The sequence below is a fragment of the Mastigoproctus giganteus genome, chromosome 7 (assembly GCF_048544385.1).
Source record: "Mastigoproctus giganteus isolate SK-2022 chromosome 7, ASM4854438v1, whole genome shotgun sequence".
Lineage (NCBI taxonomy): Eukaryota > Metazoa > Arthropoda > Arachnida > Uropygi > Thelyphonidae > Mastigoproctus > Mastigoproctus giganteus.
Window position 1 is genome coordinate 3,067,724 of NC_143581.1, and position 13,906 is coordinate 3,081,629.

The 13,906-nt window shown below is 44.3% G+C and overlaps 1 protein-coding gene across 2 annotated transcripts in view; it reads left to right on the forward strand.

Moving 5' to 3' along the window:
• The window catches only part of LOC150082436 (uncharacterized), a 69,945-nt gene extending 56,835 nt beyond the window's left edge, over window positions 1-13,110 (forward strand). Inside the window, exons 3-6 of one of the 2 annotated variants that reach the window (XM_090378608.1) lie at window positions 90-375; window positions 6,598-6,762; window positions 7,009-7,085; window positions 12,450-13,110. In XM_090378608.1, the coding sequence (XP_090234734.1) occupies window positions 90-375; window positions 6,598-6,762; window positions 7,009-7,085; window positions 12,450-12,966 (1,045 nt within the window). In that variant the 3' untranslated portion in view covers window positions 12,967-13,110. The remainder of the gene's footprint in view (window positions 1-89; window positions 376-6,597; window positions 6,763-7,008; window positions 7,086-12,449) is intronic. The other variant, XM_090378609.1, reaches the window with a different exon arrangement.
• Window positions 13,111-13,906: the final 796 nt, after the last annotated feature.

Consider the following 13,906-nt stretch of genomic DNA (forward strand, 5'->3'; position numbering starts at 1 on the left):
CCTAATCGTTCTCATTGGAAGCCTTTAATGTAGACTTTAGGGATCCTTTAAATTTCGACAGACTTAATTTCAGGCATTTCCTGTTTCAGGAGAATGTTCCCCACCCTGAGGGTGTCCTTCTCTGGCGTCGACGGCCCCTCGCGGTACGCAGTGTTCCTCGACATCACTCCAGTGGACAACAAACGCTATCGCTATGCTTATCACAGGTCTTCGTGGCTCGTGGCGGGGAAAGCCGACCCTCCGTGTCCAGCTCGGCTGTATCTACACCCGGACTCACCCTTCAGCGGAGAGCAGCTGAAGAAACAGGTGGTGTCTTTCGAGAAGGTGAAGCTGACCAATAACGAGATGGACAAGCAAGGCCACGTGAGTACTCTAGTGAGTGACATCATGAAATCTTTTCAGTTTACATTTATTCGCGGTACACAATTTTGCAGGGACTTCCCTTAACAAAACGCTGTATTTTTGTGTAACTTTCTAACAAAACTTTTCAGGGGGAGAGGTCATGAGCAACGGTCATCTGGACCCACAGAACTTTTATTATTTTATTTATTATTTTCGCTCTTGTATCACACAAAGTTCCTACTATTTGGTGCACTTTATTCAGAAAATTGACGCGTGGGTCCAACTGTGGATAAAAGGCAGAATCCAAGAGGAAGACGGTGCTCTAATCTGTCGTTCTAGCTTATGCCAAAGGCCTAGTTTCGCAGTTCTCTCAGGCAAATTCCACAAATTCTTCTGTCCACCCAGTATCATTAAGTTAAACACTGAACTTACCAATAACACGTAAATTTTTATAAATACTTCAAAAGCAATGTGCTATCATCGGCAAAACTATGGATGGGATTTCCAGTCAATGGAAGAAGGTCATTGATATACAAGAGGAAAAGAGTGGGGGAAAGAACTGAACCTTGGGGGACACCGGCATTAGTGGAGAAGACCTTTTACGCCAAACACGATCGAAAGCCTTTGAGATGTCAAGAGCAACCACTTGTGTTTCACCGAACTTTTCAGTTGAATTTGTCCATCAACACTGATGGAATTCAAAATGTGCGATTATTGATCAGATGGAAGATTTCGAGAGTTTAGATTAATTTAGAAATCTCAACTATCTCCATTACTTTATAAAAAGTAGAACTGGAACGGGGCGATAATTGGGTGGGAGGGATTTCGCCCTTTTTGGGAACTGGTGGATATGAGAAAATTTACAAGCAAAAGGAAAAACACCAGTAGAATATGAAAGTGTAAAAGGGCGACACAGAACAGGAGTAAGCTCAACAGTTTTTGAGAACAAGTGGAGAAATACAATCAGCACTTGGAGCTTTCTTAGCATCAAGATTGTACAAAATTCTTCTGACATCCTTTTGAAAGTTGAAACTGGAGAAAGCTGGAATTGAGCTGCAAAGAGGAAAGGCAAAGAGTTCAAATTAGCGATTAATGGAATTGGGAGATCGATATAGATAGTACTCAGAACAAGGAAGAATGATTTTGAGGCTGAGAAAATCGAATAGACGAGATCCCAAATTACAAAGTGTCTGAGAGAGAAAGTCAGAGTGGACATATGCACAAATACCACCTTTGAAACGAAAGGATTCGTACAGCGAATAATTAGGACAACTGAGAAAAGCAGTGTTAGAGTTAACCGATAATTGGGATTCTGTCATAAGAAGTACGTTGGGCTTGGCAGGCTCTAATTGGAAACGTCCTGAACATCATGGAGACATCATCGTGATTGAAACTGAGACAAAAAAGTATATTTTGAAATGGACGAGGAAGGGTTTGAGAGGTTTAAATCTTTTCGGAGATAAGTTTCTTCTACCACTTTGACTATTTCGTGATATATTCACGTAACAGTCAAAGTAATAGAAAGTAAAAGTAATAAAAAAAAGATGGGGAAGATATGATATATGAAGTAATGAAATGTTGGATATGGCGTACACGTGGTAAGAATATACCCAGATCCGTGACATAACCTGGCCTCGACAATGCTCCACCGCAAGATTAGATCTCTCTATGGTGTCCATCTAAAGACATCAATCACACTGCATAATGGAAGAGATGGGGGTTGGTGGAACTTCGTTTCCGAAGAGTGAACATGAGTTTCACCACTTCAAGCCTCCAATAAGCAAAGTGGTGGTTGCACCGATTGATAAGATCATCTACCACCTTAGTATGATCACGGACGGACAGACGGCATTCTTCCGTGTGGTGTGGGCGCCACACCTCGACCTCTGCGTACGTTAGTTCATATCTGGGTGGCCACTTCCAGTGTAATAGATACCGTATTTCAGGACTTGCACACCGGGTTTATACCCAGGGTTACTATTAGTTCCACCATCGTGAAGGTGCAAGCAGAGGATTTGGTTATTGCAGAACGACTGGATTTCGCCGAAACGCAGTCCACTTGACTCAAATTTTACCTAAATATCAGTTCCATCAGCATTTTAAACTCCCAGGTGACAAGTCCAGCTAAAGCTGGGAGAATGTCTGTGACAAAAGCCTCAACCACCATTTAATGATATTCTGGTGTCGGTTTCTTTTATTAGCTATTTTTTTTAACCCAGTATATGCGTTGTATTTATGCTTGAATGGAACAGAAAAGGAATGGTAATAATGCTATTTTTCGACTTGAACACTTTTCACAAATGCGAAGTAAACCACCCTCCAGAAGTATCCAGGTAGGTATAGTCATCCAACTCTCCTCCTGAACACAGTCCAGTTGAGCTACCATTGTGAAACATGTTGGTCTGGCACTCATTTGACCTCACAGGGTTCGAATCGAAACCCTGCGCCAGCCATTGCAACTTTTGTACATTCACGTCCATGAACCAAGAGCGAACAGCACCGGTATAGGGTGTCATATTTACAGAGGATAGTTATTTACATGTTCCTTCTGCTTCTTTTTTTTTTTTTTTTTATACCCGATGGTCATCACAGTGCCATGGTTTTTGGCATGACAGGGTCGCCTAGCCATTGCTGGATCACTACTCGTGGAATCGCAATGGCAACCATTCAGGATGTTGAGAATCCTGATCACATATCTTCTGTAGGATTTGTCCTCAATAAACGTCTTGAAGTCAGCATCAATCTTCTGGACGTTGTGGAGCATATCTCTGGGCAGAAAACTGTCAACTTGCGTTGACAGTTTTCTGCTCTTGTATTGTACAAAGTGCTCTCTTCGAGGGGAGCACTTCTCTCCACGTGTGCGGGCAAAATGGGGTCCCCGATGGGACCCATGTTGCCCGCACACGCACACCGGTAGGAGGTAGCCAGACTGCCCATTATTGTCTGGCTGGTCTTCACAAGGGTCACCGGAGTTTCCTGGATGGAGACCAAGTTTAAAAAAAATAAAAGGTAAAGTCTGGGGAGCTCAGGGTGTACGAGACGGGGGAGAACAGATAGAAGTATGAAGGATATAGGAGAAGGGCTCCTCGAAGAGAGCAATGAAGCAGTTAGCTTCATCAGACGAAAGGAGGATAGGTACTCTGAAAGTGAGGAAGAAAAGACGCGCAGCATGAAAGCTGTAAGTAGGTCGCCATTAGATTGAGATGGCCCAAGCGACATCTAATCCTATCCGGCCAATAAGTAGTTAAGCATGTGCCTGCCGCAAGCAAGAATTAGATATTGGTCATGTCCGGTGGATCCCAGCGAAGTAGTACTATGTCAAGTTCGGGTCCAATCGTTAATGGCAAGTCATGTATGGTGAGTAATCAATCCAGGAACTTGAGAAGTTGTCATATCTGGTGATATCAGTCTGGGAGTTCTGTCAATTTTCTGTTTCAGGACCAAGAGGTGTTCAATGTGTTCGGGAGATGTTGCCTATTGTGCTGATGCTGGTGTTGTCATTCTCTTGGGAAAACGTTGACAGGGCAAAATGCTCCTCGTTACGAATAAGTACTCCTGTCCACGTGGAAGATCTTGAATTGTGGTTATGAGTATGGCTTATACAGCATCACTTAAAAAAAAAAAAAACCTTCCCATGTCACCAGTTCATTCACTCCAAAAGTTTGTCCAGTTCTTCCTCGAATTTGAAATTGAATCTGTTAGTAGAAACGAGACGCCTTAGGCAAAACTCGGAAGGGAGGTTAAAAACACTTCTGAGATGTTGAGCAGAAATAAATAATAAAATATTTCGGTTCTTTCTCCTTTTGTTGTTTCCGTCTGTGTTGCCAAACATGGTGTAGGTAGGTCATCAGGTGTTTACGTTCTATTTGATGTTGTTGATTGGGTCCGTGATGAACTCCATGATGGTCGTTGTCAAACCCCTTTCGAGGACGTAACGAAGGCACTTACTGATGACCCAGATCCAGCGACATAACGCCTGCTAGGACCTGTACAGCTGGGTTACTCACTGTGCGGCAGCATCTGTGCAGATGTCCTGATACTTGGCGCGAGCACGTTTCATGCCTGCATCGGAATAAAACACAAGGAGACCAATACAAGGTCATGTCCTCCTCACAAAGTCTGTTCTTCCATTGAGTGTTTGAGACAATGAATCACGGAAAGAAAAAAAATAAAAAACTATGCATTTTGGAATTCTTATGCAACTTAAGAACCATTGACAGTGTTGTTGATTTAAAAAAAAAGGTCGTGTTATTACGCAGAAACCCTTTTGTATTTGTGAACAATATGAGTTGATAAGTGGGTTGAAGTTGTTGATTGATTCACGCAGAAGTCTCAAAAATGCACAGTGCGCGTGTCAGTCAGATGTCGTGTCAGTCATCTGCATATATTCTTCAATTGGCATGCCCGCTTGCTGGATGAAAAATCTGAATTTTGGCAAATAAATCCACGCACCCTCGCCCTTAACCCCACTAACTCGTCACAATTAAAATAAACCAATCGTAGTTTTTCAAGTCCAGATGGGATTCGAAGCCTGCTCTTTTTTGTAGTAACGTATGGAAAAAGAAGAGCGATTCAGGAAGGTCATTGATAACAAGTGGTGAAATTGCAGTCGATGGCAAAATCAGCCTCATTTGAAATGACCTCAGAAGCAACCAGTTGGGAGTGCGAGGATGTGAATGCCGTGTAATACATTGTTTTGATCCCCCTGTTTGGAACGTGTTTGGATGTTGAACTCCACCAAAGCCATAATTAACAGAGGTGCCATAGCTCACTACTCCACTCCACTCCACTCCACTCTCCTTCCACATTCCTGTACGGCATGTTGGCGGCCATTTGTATTCAGACGCTGCCGGCGTATGGGCGGATGTGAATTCTCGGCTAATCCTTTGTCTACAACGCTCCTCGCAGGTGTACGGCTTATGTGAGGGGTGGCCGACATTGTGGCGCAGAGGGAAATCCACAATTAACGCCAGAAAAACGGAATTCCACTCGGATCATTAACGGACGTACCGGCCCTATTGATGCCCCACCCATTCTGGGTCAACGCAACTCTAATTCTTACCCCACCACACCTCACCCCCGATGCCTTACTGTCTTCCCTGCAAGGGAGGTCGCCGGCTGCCTCCCTAATCTCTCTCGTCTTTCCCAACGTGTTCTCAACATGGCGTCTTACGTTCGAAGAGCTCACGAGACGTCCCGCTACTGTTGCGAGGAAGTGTCACGCACAACTGCAAAGCCCCCGACAGTTCAAAGGACTTCTTAGATCGTTGAGCGCGTGAAAAATGACGTCTTGTCACGCGATCAGACGCTTTCTCTGACTCGCACTCTCGGCCAACCCGCGAACGCTACCCCCCATAAATCATAAGTCCCTCGGTCTCCCCGGAGATGGATAAGAAGCAGGTCATCTCCCATGACCTTTCTCTCGCTCGCTCTCGCCCCTCCTACTTCTGACTACCTCTTCGCCTTGCCGCTGAGGGGTCCGTGTTCCGCCACCTCCTCGTTGTCGGCAGTAAGTGCGGTCAATTAACAGAGCGACCACCGAGGTTATGATTCCAGACCTCCCCCGCTTTTGTTGCTCTCGCGTGCACAGCGGCTACACTTATTCAGATTGGGATGCCGTGACGCAATTTCGGTTACCTCGCCTCCCGCTCCCGTTAGTACAGGGTCTTTGGTTGTTGGGGAGGGGGAGGGAAGCTGTGGCGTTTAATCGGAGCAGCGAAGAGAAGTGAAGTCTGCAGAATGTCATTATCCGGTGGGATTGGAGAAAGAGAGAGAGAGACGCGGCGGTTATGGCTGAGGTAGGAAGAGATGGTTCCACGGATATAGGAGTGGTCACATTATTGGGAACCTCGCCCAAGCACGTGCTAAAAAAGCAAGTTCTTTCTTCCGTCTTCTTCCCCACCCCCCACAGTGAATCACGAAGGAAGACTCGTGTGAAGCTCTAATGGTCCTTATATAGAATGACATATCTGTGGCAGACAGACGGTAATTCGTTTGCCCTTGACAAACAGAAAGGGTGATCCACCTATCGCCCATGAAATTGAGGCGCTCCATTTGTCACTCCAAAAGAGGACCTCGCGCATTTTGCCAGCTAACAAAAATTACTATAAAAACGAAACTACAAGGGATCGAATCTTAGATTGCAGACCCGAATCCGGTTCAGTTCCACACACACACACACGACCATTGAAATTTACAGCACGTCCAAATAATGGCCAAACATTCTGACCGCAGTATTCTTTCTATCCCACTTAGATCGTCCTGAACTCGATGCATCGATACCAGCCCAGAGTTCACCTGGTGAAGATCAAAGAAGGTTTCCAAGCGACCCCCATCACGAATCTCGAATCGGAGGACTTCAGGACGTACATCTACCCGGAAACGGTGTTCACCGCAGTTACAGCCTACCAGAATCAGTTGGTGAGTTCCAGCGGACATTTTTCAAATATTTTAATTCGAATGCGATGGACAGGACGTGCAGTTATTATTAATTTATCCCAAAGTGTTTTCGAAGTATTGTATATTTGGAATACGCCCCTCTAAATTGTCGTATGGTTTCATTTTAATTGCGTGAATTCTAACCAGGTGGAGTACTTAAACTTTAACGCGGACATTGCGTATTGTATTCTCAACTTATTTTCGTTTGGTTTTTTTTTTTTTTTTCAGATAACGAAGCTCAAGATAGACAGCAACCCCTTCGCTAAAGGATTCAGGGACTCTTCGCGTCTGACAGAGTTTGACAGGTGAGTGCGCTTTCTAAACGAGACAATTTGCCCTTTTAAAAACGCTCCAAGATCAACAATCCACCGTATTGATGGAGGTAAAACTTCTGTCTTTTCCTGTTCCCCCTTAACCCACAAAACAGTCTGCCTACGGCCACCATTTTGAAGTCAACAGACCCCGTTTAATTTCCAAGACACATTGGTCAATCCCAAGGTTAAAAGAGAGGTGGATGAATGACTCCATTCCACGGATTAGAAAAAGAATGTCCCTAACAAATTTATGCGACTCCCTTCAGATGCCTCCACCAGAGGGCAGTATGGAGTCACCAGCTGGCATCGAGTCGGTCCGATGACAGGGTGTCCAACAGTAAACGCGTCTGCCACCCATCTGGGTTCCAGAACGCTGCCATGTGCGGACAGGGGTTCACGGGAGGGCGACGGCTGTGTTGCGGTATGTGGGAGTAGAAGCCCGTCTGTGAACTGGCGCAGGGCGACACGACCCATTGAGAATTTTCATCGAAGCCCCCACAGCACGAGGCAATTAGCAAGGTCGGCAGGGAAGCGGAATGTTTCAACTCGAGTCCGCCGGATTCTTGCACGAGGGAGAAAGACGCTCCTCCGTCAACTTGGGAGGTCCTCGCTAACTACGGTTCCGCAATAATTAATTTGGCTACCGCGTCCCTTCGTATGCGCATCGGGTATTTCGGGCCTTCGGAGGGGCGAGCGCAGGACCTCCGAATAACGGATGGCAGGCAAGCGTTTAGGGAACGCTGATTGATTCAAAGAGTCGACGTTCTGTTTTCGGAGACGCGAAAATCTCCCAAGGCAGAAAAGGACCAGATGCAAGGGGCCCCCGGCAAAACTGAATTTTCCAAGTTATTGATGTGTTTCGCGGGAAAGGTGGGAAATATTTGCTGTTTTCGCCATTATGAAGATTAATTCTAATTCTTTGTGGCATCCAACACGTCTCAACTCAGCTAGCGACCAAGTACATTTTAATGTGTGTCCTGCCAATTGCAATGTATGCCTCGCAAATCTGGTCTTCAGCTCCAGTTTCACATTATAAGTCCGTCCTTGGGATCGAGTACTGGTTCTTGCGATGGCTTAACAGAGTTGCTGGCCACCCTTTTACTATCTCAAGGGCCATTCTCTACTCAAACCTTAACATCACACCCTGGATGCAGCGGACAATTAACAGGAACATACACACTCTCGCACAAATGCTCACTGGCAGAGTGGATGCTCCAGTCCTGGATAATATTCTAGTCAAACCGCGTGCCACTGCTAGACGTTGCGGGGAAGTAAATAATCCACTGCGTCCAGTCCTGAACAATCTTAGTAGCCTGCAAAGATTCTTCCCATCAAATGCAGCGAAAATATTTAACTCACTACACATAGATGCCGAAAAACTGTGTGAGGATGCAACATACCGGAAAGAGATCTTCCAGAATTCTTACAGACTTACCGAAATATGAATCGGCTGCAAAGTACCAAAGAATTTAGAGTAAAAGAGAAACTTTCTGCTTTCAGAACAATAATAATTTGTTGACTGTAAAAATATACCTTCTGTAACAGTTATGTAAATATGTAATTTATAGATGGAATTATTAGTGAATTGTAAATATATCAGTTGTATAATGTATGTACAGAATCATCAATGTGTAAATACTGTATATATTAAACATAAAATGTGTATATAATATTTCGGGACGAGACTACGTGTTCAGTATATGTAACCCACTGCACGTAGTATCTCGTACCCTGATATGTACTTAGCACCCTCCTGGCACTTTGCCGTCCCGGGGTGGTTTCCTTATGGAAATAAACGGATAATAATAATAATAATAATAATAACTCGCGTTAAACTGAAACAGTCGCAGCTCCATCAGAGGCACCAAATGATCTGGTACCTCTGATGGGGCTACCAAATCTGATAGTGCTTTGACTGTTTCAGTTTAACGCGAGTTGAGACATGTTCGGATGCCACAAAGAATTAGAGGGGCTACCAAAATGTCCATCGGAAGCGCTATCAAACTGGTACCTTGCACTCACCGCAGATCTCCATTCCTGTTTACTAATAAAACAGGAAAACCCTTCTCCGGATTAATGATTATAACGTTGAAATGGCCAGATTACTCAAAGCATCCCAAGATGGGTGGGTGGCCAAAGATTAAACTGGCAAAAAGCCAATGCAGATAGTTACGATACTTGATGGAGCACCCACGGGATGCTGCCTTTGGAATAACGAATTATTTGCTTTGGCTGTTCCACAATAACAGGACTGGGTGGAAATAAATATTAAAATATGCAAAGTTAACGATATTCTGCCTTTAAAAGGTTGTCGGTGCTGAAACGTGCGACTCCCAATTCATTAGTAAATTTGATTAAATGGACGCTGATGGCCTCCGAACCACGCCTATGTTTCAACGAGTACAACTGGCAGCGAAGGGCAGGCGCCAGAACAATATCCACAATATTAAAAGCTACCCTCGCGGGTTGCACGCTGCTTGCAATTGCAGCTCTTACGACGCTGTATGAAAAAGGGCCTGGGTTCGAAACGGAAACAGTTTTTACGAGCTTTATTCACTGTGGCTAAGTTAGTTGGCCTTAACAAAACCAAATAGTCTATTCCGATACAATTTGGATAAAATTAAATGGAGAATATATTAATGAAAATTAACAGTACGGTTTGAAATATTTCTTTGAGCGCAGAAGTTCTCTGAGCAATGTAGACAGGCTGCTAAGACAGCTCATAGCGTTTTGTAAATGATTTTGGCACTAAGGATAAGTAGATGAATGTCCCGTTGAACGAGGGGCGTTTGAAAAGTTCGTGGCCCGAGTATAAAGCGTTAAAAGTTTTTGTACTTAAATGCATAACGGTTAATTCAACAGATCCAGAATCATCTATTTCTTACTTTGAAAAATTGCTGGTTGGCAATCATTTCTCACCGACAGTGACTGTTAGTTCAGCGCATTACAATATCGGTGGCAAAAAGCTGTTGACTCAAAACGGGACTATGTAGAAAGTGAATGACTCCTCAAACAAACCCTTAATACTCAGGCCAAGAACTTTTCAAACGCCCCTTCTATAAAAACAGTGGTTAGGCCACATATTCGGTACGGCACACAGGTCTGGAGGCTCCAATTTAGCAAGGGCATTGATCTGTTGGAACGGGTGTCGAGAATAGCAATGAGATTAGTGACAGGAACAAAAGGGTGGATCTTACTGACAAAGGCTTCAGTCTGCAAATTGCAGCGTCTGGAAACTAAGCACTTGCGAGGTGATCAGATTGAGGTATTCGATTGGACTGAGTGGCATTCTTCCTCGTGCTGAGGCTACACACACATCAGGGGAGATAAATTCAAGTTGAGGAAGGATGCTTGCAGGTAGACGTGAGGGAATTTTCCTTCAGCCAGCAAATAGGTGATTGCTGAAACAAACTTCCATCTGTTGTTGTTGTTGTGGAAGTGGGTAGTTTAAATAAACTCAAGGAGACAAGATATTAGAGAGGATGGCCGGTGATGGGGGAAGTGTTTTTTGCCACTGCTACTATTTCTAATTTCAGATAATTTTAGGGCTGGTTTAGTTTATTTTGAATTGCTCCAAGGTAATGAAGCATCAGAATATTCTGCCTGGCAGCGCGTGTGTTCTATGGCTGCTTGTCTTTCGAGTTGAAAAGCCAGCCTTGCCAGCCAAAAAAATATGGCCTCCCATTTGAAGACTTAATATCTGTGCCACGATATGAAAACAGCTCATAAAAATTCCGCCTTTATGGGGCTCGAATCTAGGCCTTTCCCCACGTGGTGTGGAAGGACAGTAACCATAATCAGTGTGATGTCCACAGAGTTGAGAAAGAAGCAAATGAAATCCTGTCCGAGGCATAAAATACAATACGCTAAAGCATAAGCAGTGATCGAACACTAACCTCCCCAGACTCGTGCCCTTAACCACGTGCTGTTAAGGGCTTGCTGTATATGCAATAAATGAAGATTTATGTATTTAACCCCGATCTCTTCTCTGCATAATTTCACCACCAGATTCTGAATGGAATGTACGCTGTCCTACTTCAAACTTTGACAGTGTATACGGTAATGTGACTGTGGCTTGCGTGAAAATATACGTGGCCCACCTCACTTTGGGGAACAGCAACCCCGAAATAATTTGTACACTTGATGAGGTTGAATTAAAAATAGTAGTGGAAAAAGGGATTGGGGAGTTACGATTTGGGTGGACACGAAGTTCACAGAGGCAAGGGATGTTCGTGCGATGTGTTCTCTCCATTTTATGAACTTCTCTGACCCCTAGGATATGGTCGCCCCTGGGATAAACAGGAAATTTATTGGTTTGTTTACTAGTTCTCACGTAAACGACGTAAATGATTTTGTGAAAATTGATTTTGTGAAACTTTGTACAGAGATCCTGGAAATGAGGACTTCAAACTTGCTCTCTCTTCGAGGACATGAATGTCTTGGTACGGACACCGTGAGAAGAACTTCATTCTACGCTGTGGTCAGGAAGATTGACTTGTTTATTGCAACAGTATTTCTGGACAACGACTATTTGACACTCTGAATCCCCAAATCCTCCAAAATTTGGAGCAGTAAATTAACTCCAAACATTTCTTGAGCACGTGAACCTGTACAATTAAAAATTGCAAGTACAAAGAGAAATATATTTAAAAAAAAATTAAAAAGACAGTTCCGTGCTGATGTCAGTTTTCACAGATTACCCCTTCAAACCCGGATGTGAATGAGGTCATGGGAGCAGCAGAGCTGAGCCAAAACAAATCAATTTGCGAGGTGAAATAAAACAAGAAAACAGAACACCTCCCTCCGTTTTCATTAACACCATCAGGCTTGCTGTTCAACGAGCCAGTAAACGCCCCTGCCCGACTAAATGCGATCAGGCAAACAGCCTCAACGAGCAGAAAGGCGCTGCCCAGTCACTGGGGACATCTTCTGACACCAGATCTACTACAATTGATTAGCGCGTGCAATTTAAGCAACCGTATTTATTAACTGGACACGCAATGCCAATTTGAAAGGGAATTTATCATCGCACATTCTGACACAGTTCCACGTGTAAGATTGTTTCTTCTATTAACCGAAGGGGAACCATCTGGAATGTGTGAATAATCCACCAGTTGGGTTAAGTTGCTCACAATTTGTCTTCAGAGACACCAGCGTAATGCTCGTGAAGTGTATTTTAAACGGAATTTTCGTATTCAGTTTGGTGTTTGGTCATTGACCAAGCAGCAAACTGGATCTGAAACTAGGTTTTGTCTTTGGCCTTTTTTCTTGTTCTGACTTTTGGTTGTGGTTAAGTACCTTGAACAGTACTCACTGCGCTTGCCTTGTACTCACAGTTCTGTTTTCTCTGTCCAGGGACACCATGGAAGCCCTGATCAGCGATCCAGCCTACCTGCACTCTCCCTTCAGAACGCTCTTCGACGGAGATAAGGACGACATTAGTGGCGCCATCTTCAGGGAAAATCTTCTGGGAATGTCACAGCGGTCACCCCTGGTGTGGAAACCCACGGGGGCGCTTCCGTCTTTCAGTGAAACCTACGGTTTCGTACCCACCGCAGCCAGTCTCTCTCAGCTATACTCTTTGAACGCTGCACGAGGGAATCCATCGCCCATCTCCATCCCTCCTCAGCTGTGGGCCCAGTGGGCCGCCAGCGCATCGGGACTGGGCCACTTCGGGATGCTTTTAAATGCCAACGGCGCCACTTCCGGTTCTAATTCGCTGTCAGGTGGCGTCATTCGTCCCACTGTCGCGACCCCGGAAAGTTACCAGTCGCTGAACGTGCATCGCTACATGCCCTACTTCTACAGGAAGGACTCGCCAGCCGGAAATTCGGACATTGCTCACGACCTCCTCTCCAACAGCTTCAGGTGAAGGCGGCAATCGGTGGACTCGAAGCAACGTACTCGTCGGTCCCTAAGACAGCTTCCTGCGACGGACGATCCCCTGCATATCAGGAAGCACCTCTGTGGCCGCGACTGTACATGGTGATTTGTATATGTTCTGTACATTTCTGTAAACCAGTAAAAGTAGACTGTGCTCAGATCATCCTCTCTCGTTGCACATCAACTCACACAAACACACCAATGATTGTACAGCCCGTTTCTTGGTAGCCAAACGAAACAAATAAAAAAACTCTCCTTCCACAGGTAAGTGTTGCTGGTACTTCTCGGGGAACTGCATATCCAAATAGTGGAAGAGGACATGGTTCCATTTACATTTCAGAAGGAACAAACCGGGATGTTGCCATTTTTCACATTCCGCAATGAAGGATTGGGACATTGCCTTCTCCCTTTTGTAAATTCGACTTCGAGAGTGGTAGAGACAGGAAATTTACAAGTAATCTTCTTTATTCTGGCGTGGTGTTTCCATCTTTCGAGAATCTGTACAGGACAGATCAGATCCAGCATGGTGGAGCGTGTATTAATGGTGGAACATTACCTCAAAACAGAGTTGCTTAAAAGTAGCGAGCGTGATTTTTGTAGCCAGTTTCGATGTACATTCACCATAAATCTGTGATATGGAAGTTTGATCACACATCAGACCTTGAATATGAATGTTGAGCCATTCCAGCATTGACCATAGACTCTTGTAACTAATGAATGCTTAGTACATTGCTCAGTTATGTTGTGGTCACGATACTGAGCTTTCGCAATATTTTTATGAGAAATAACGTCTGAGAATGAAGAATATTACTTGTAAATTTAATGTCTGTGGCGCCAATTTACTCCAAGTTATTCTCAGAGTCCTGGGTTTCATTAAAAATGCTAACACAGTAGTTGAATTAAATTTTACATTTAATTAAATAAAATAA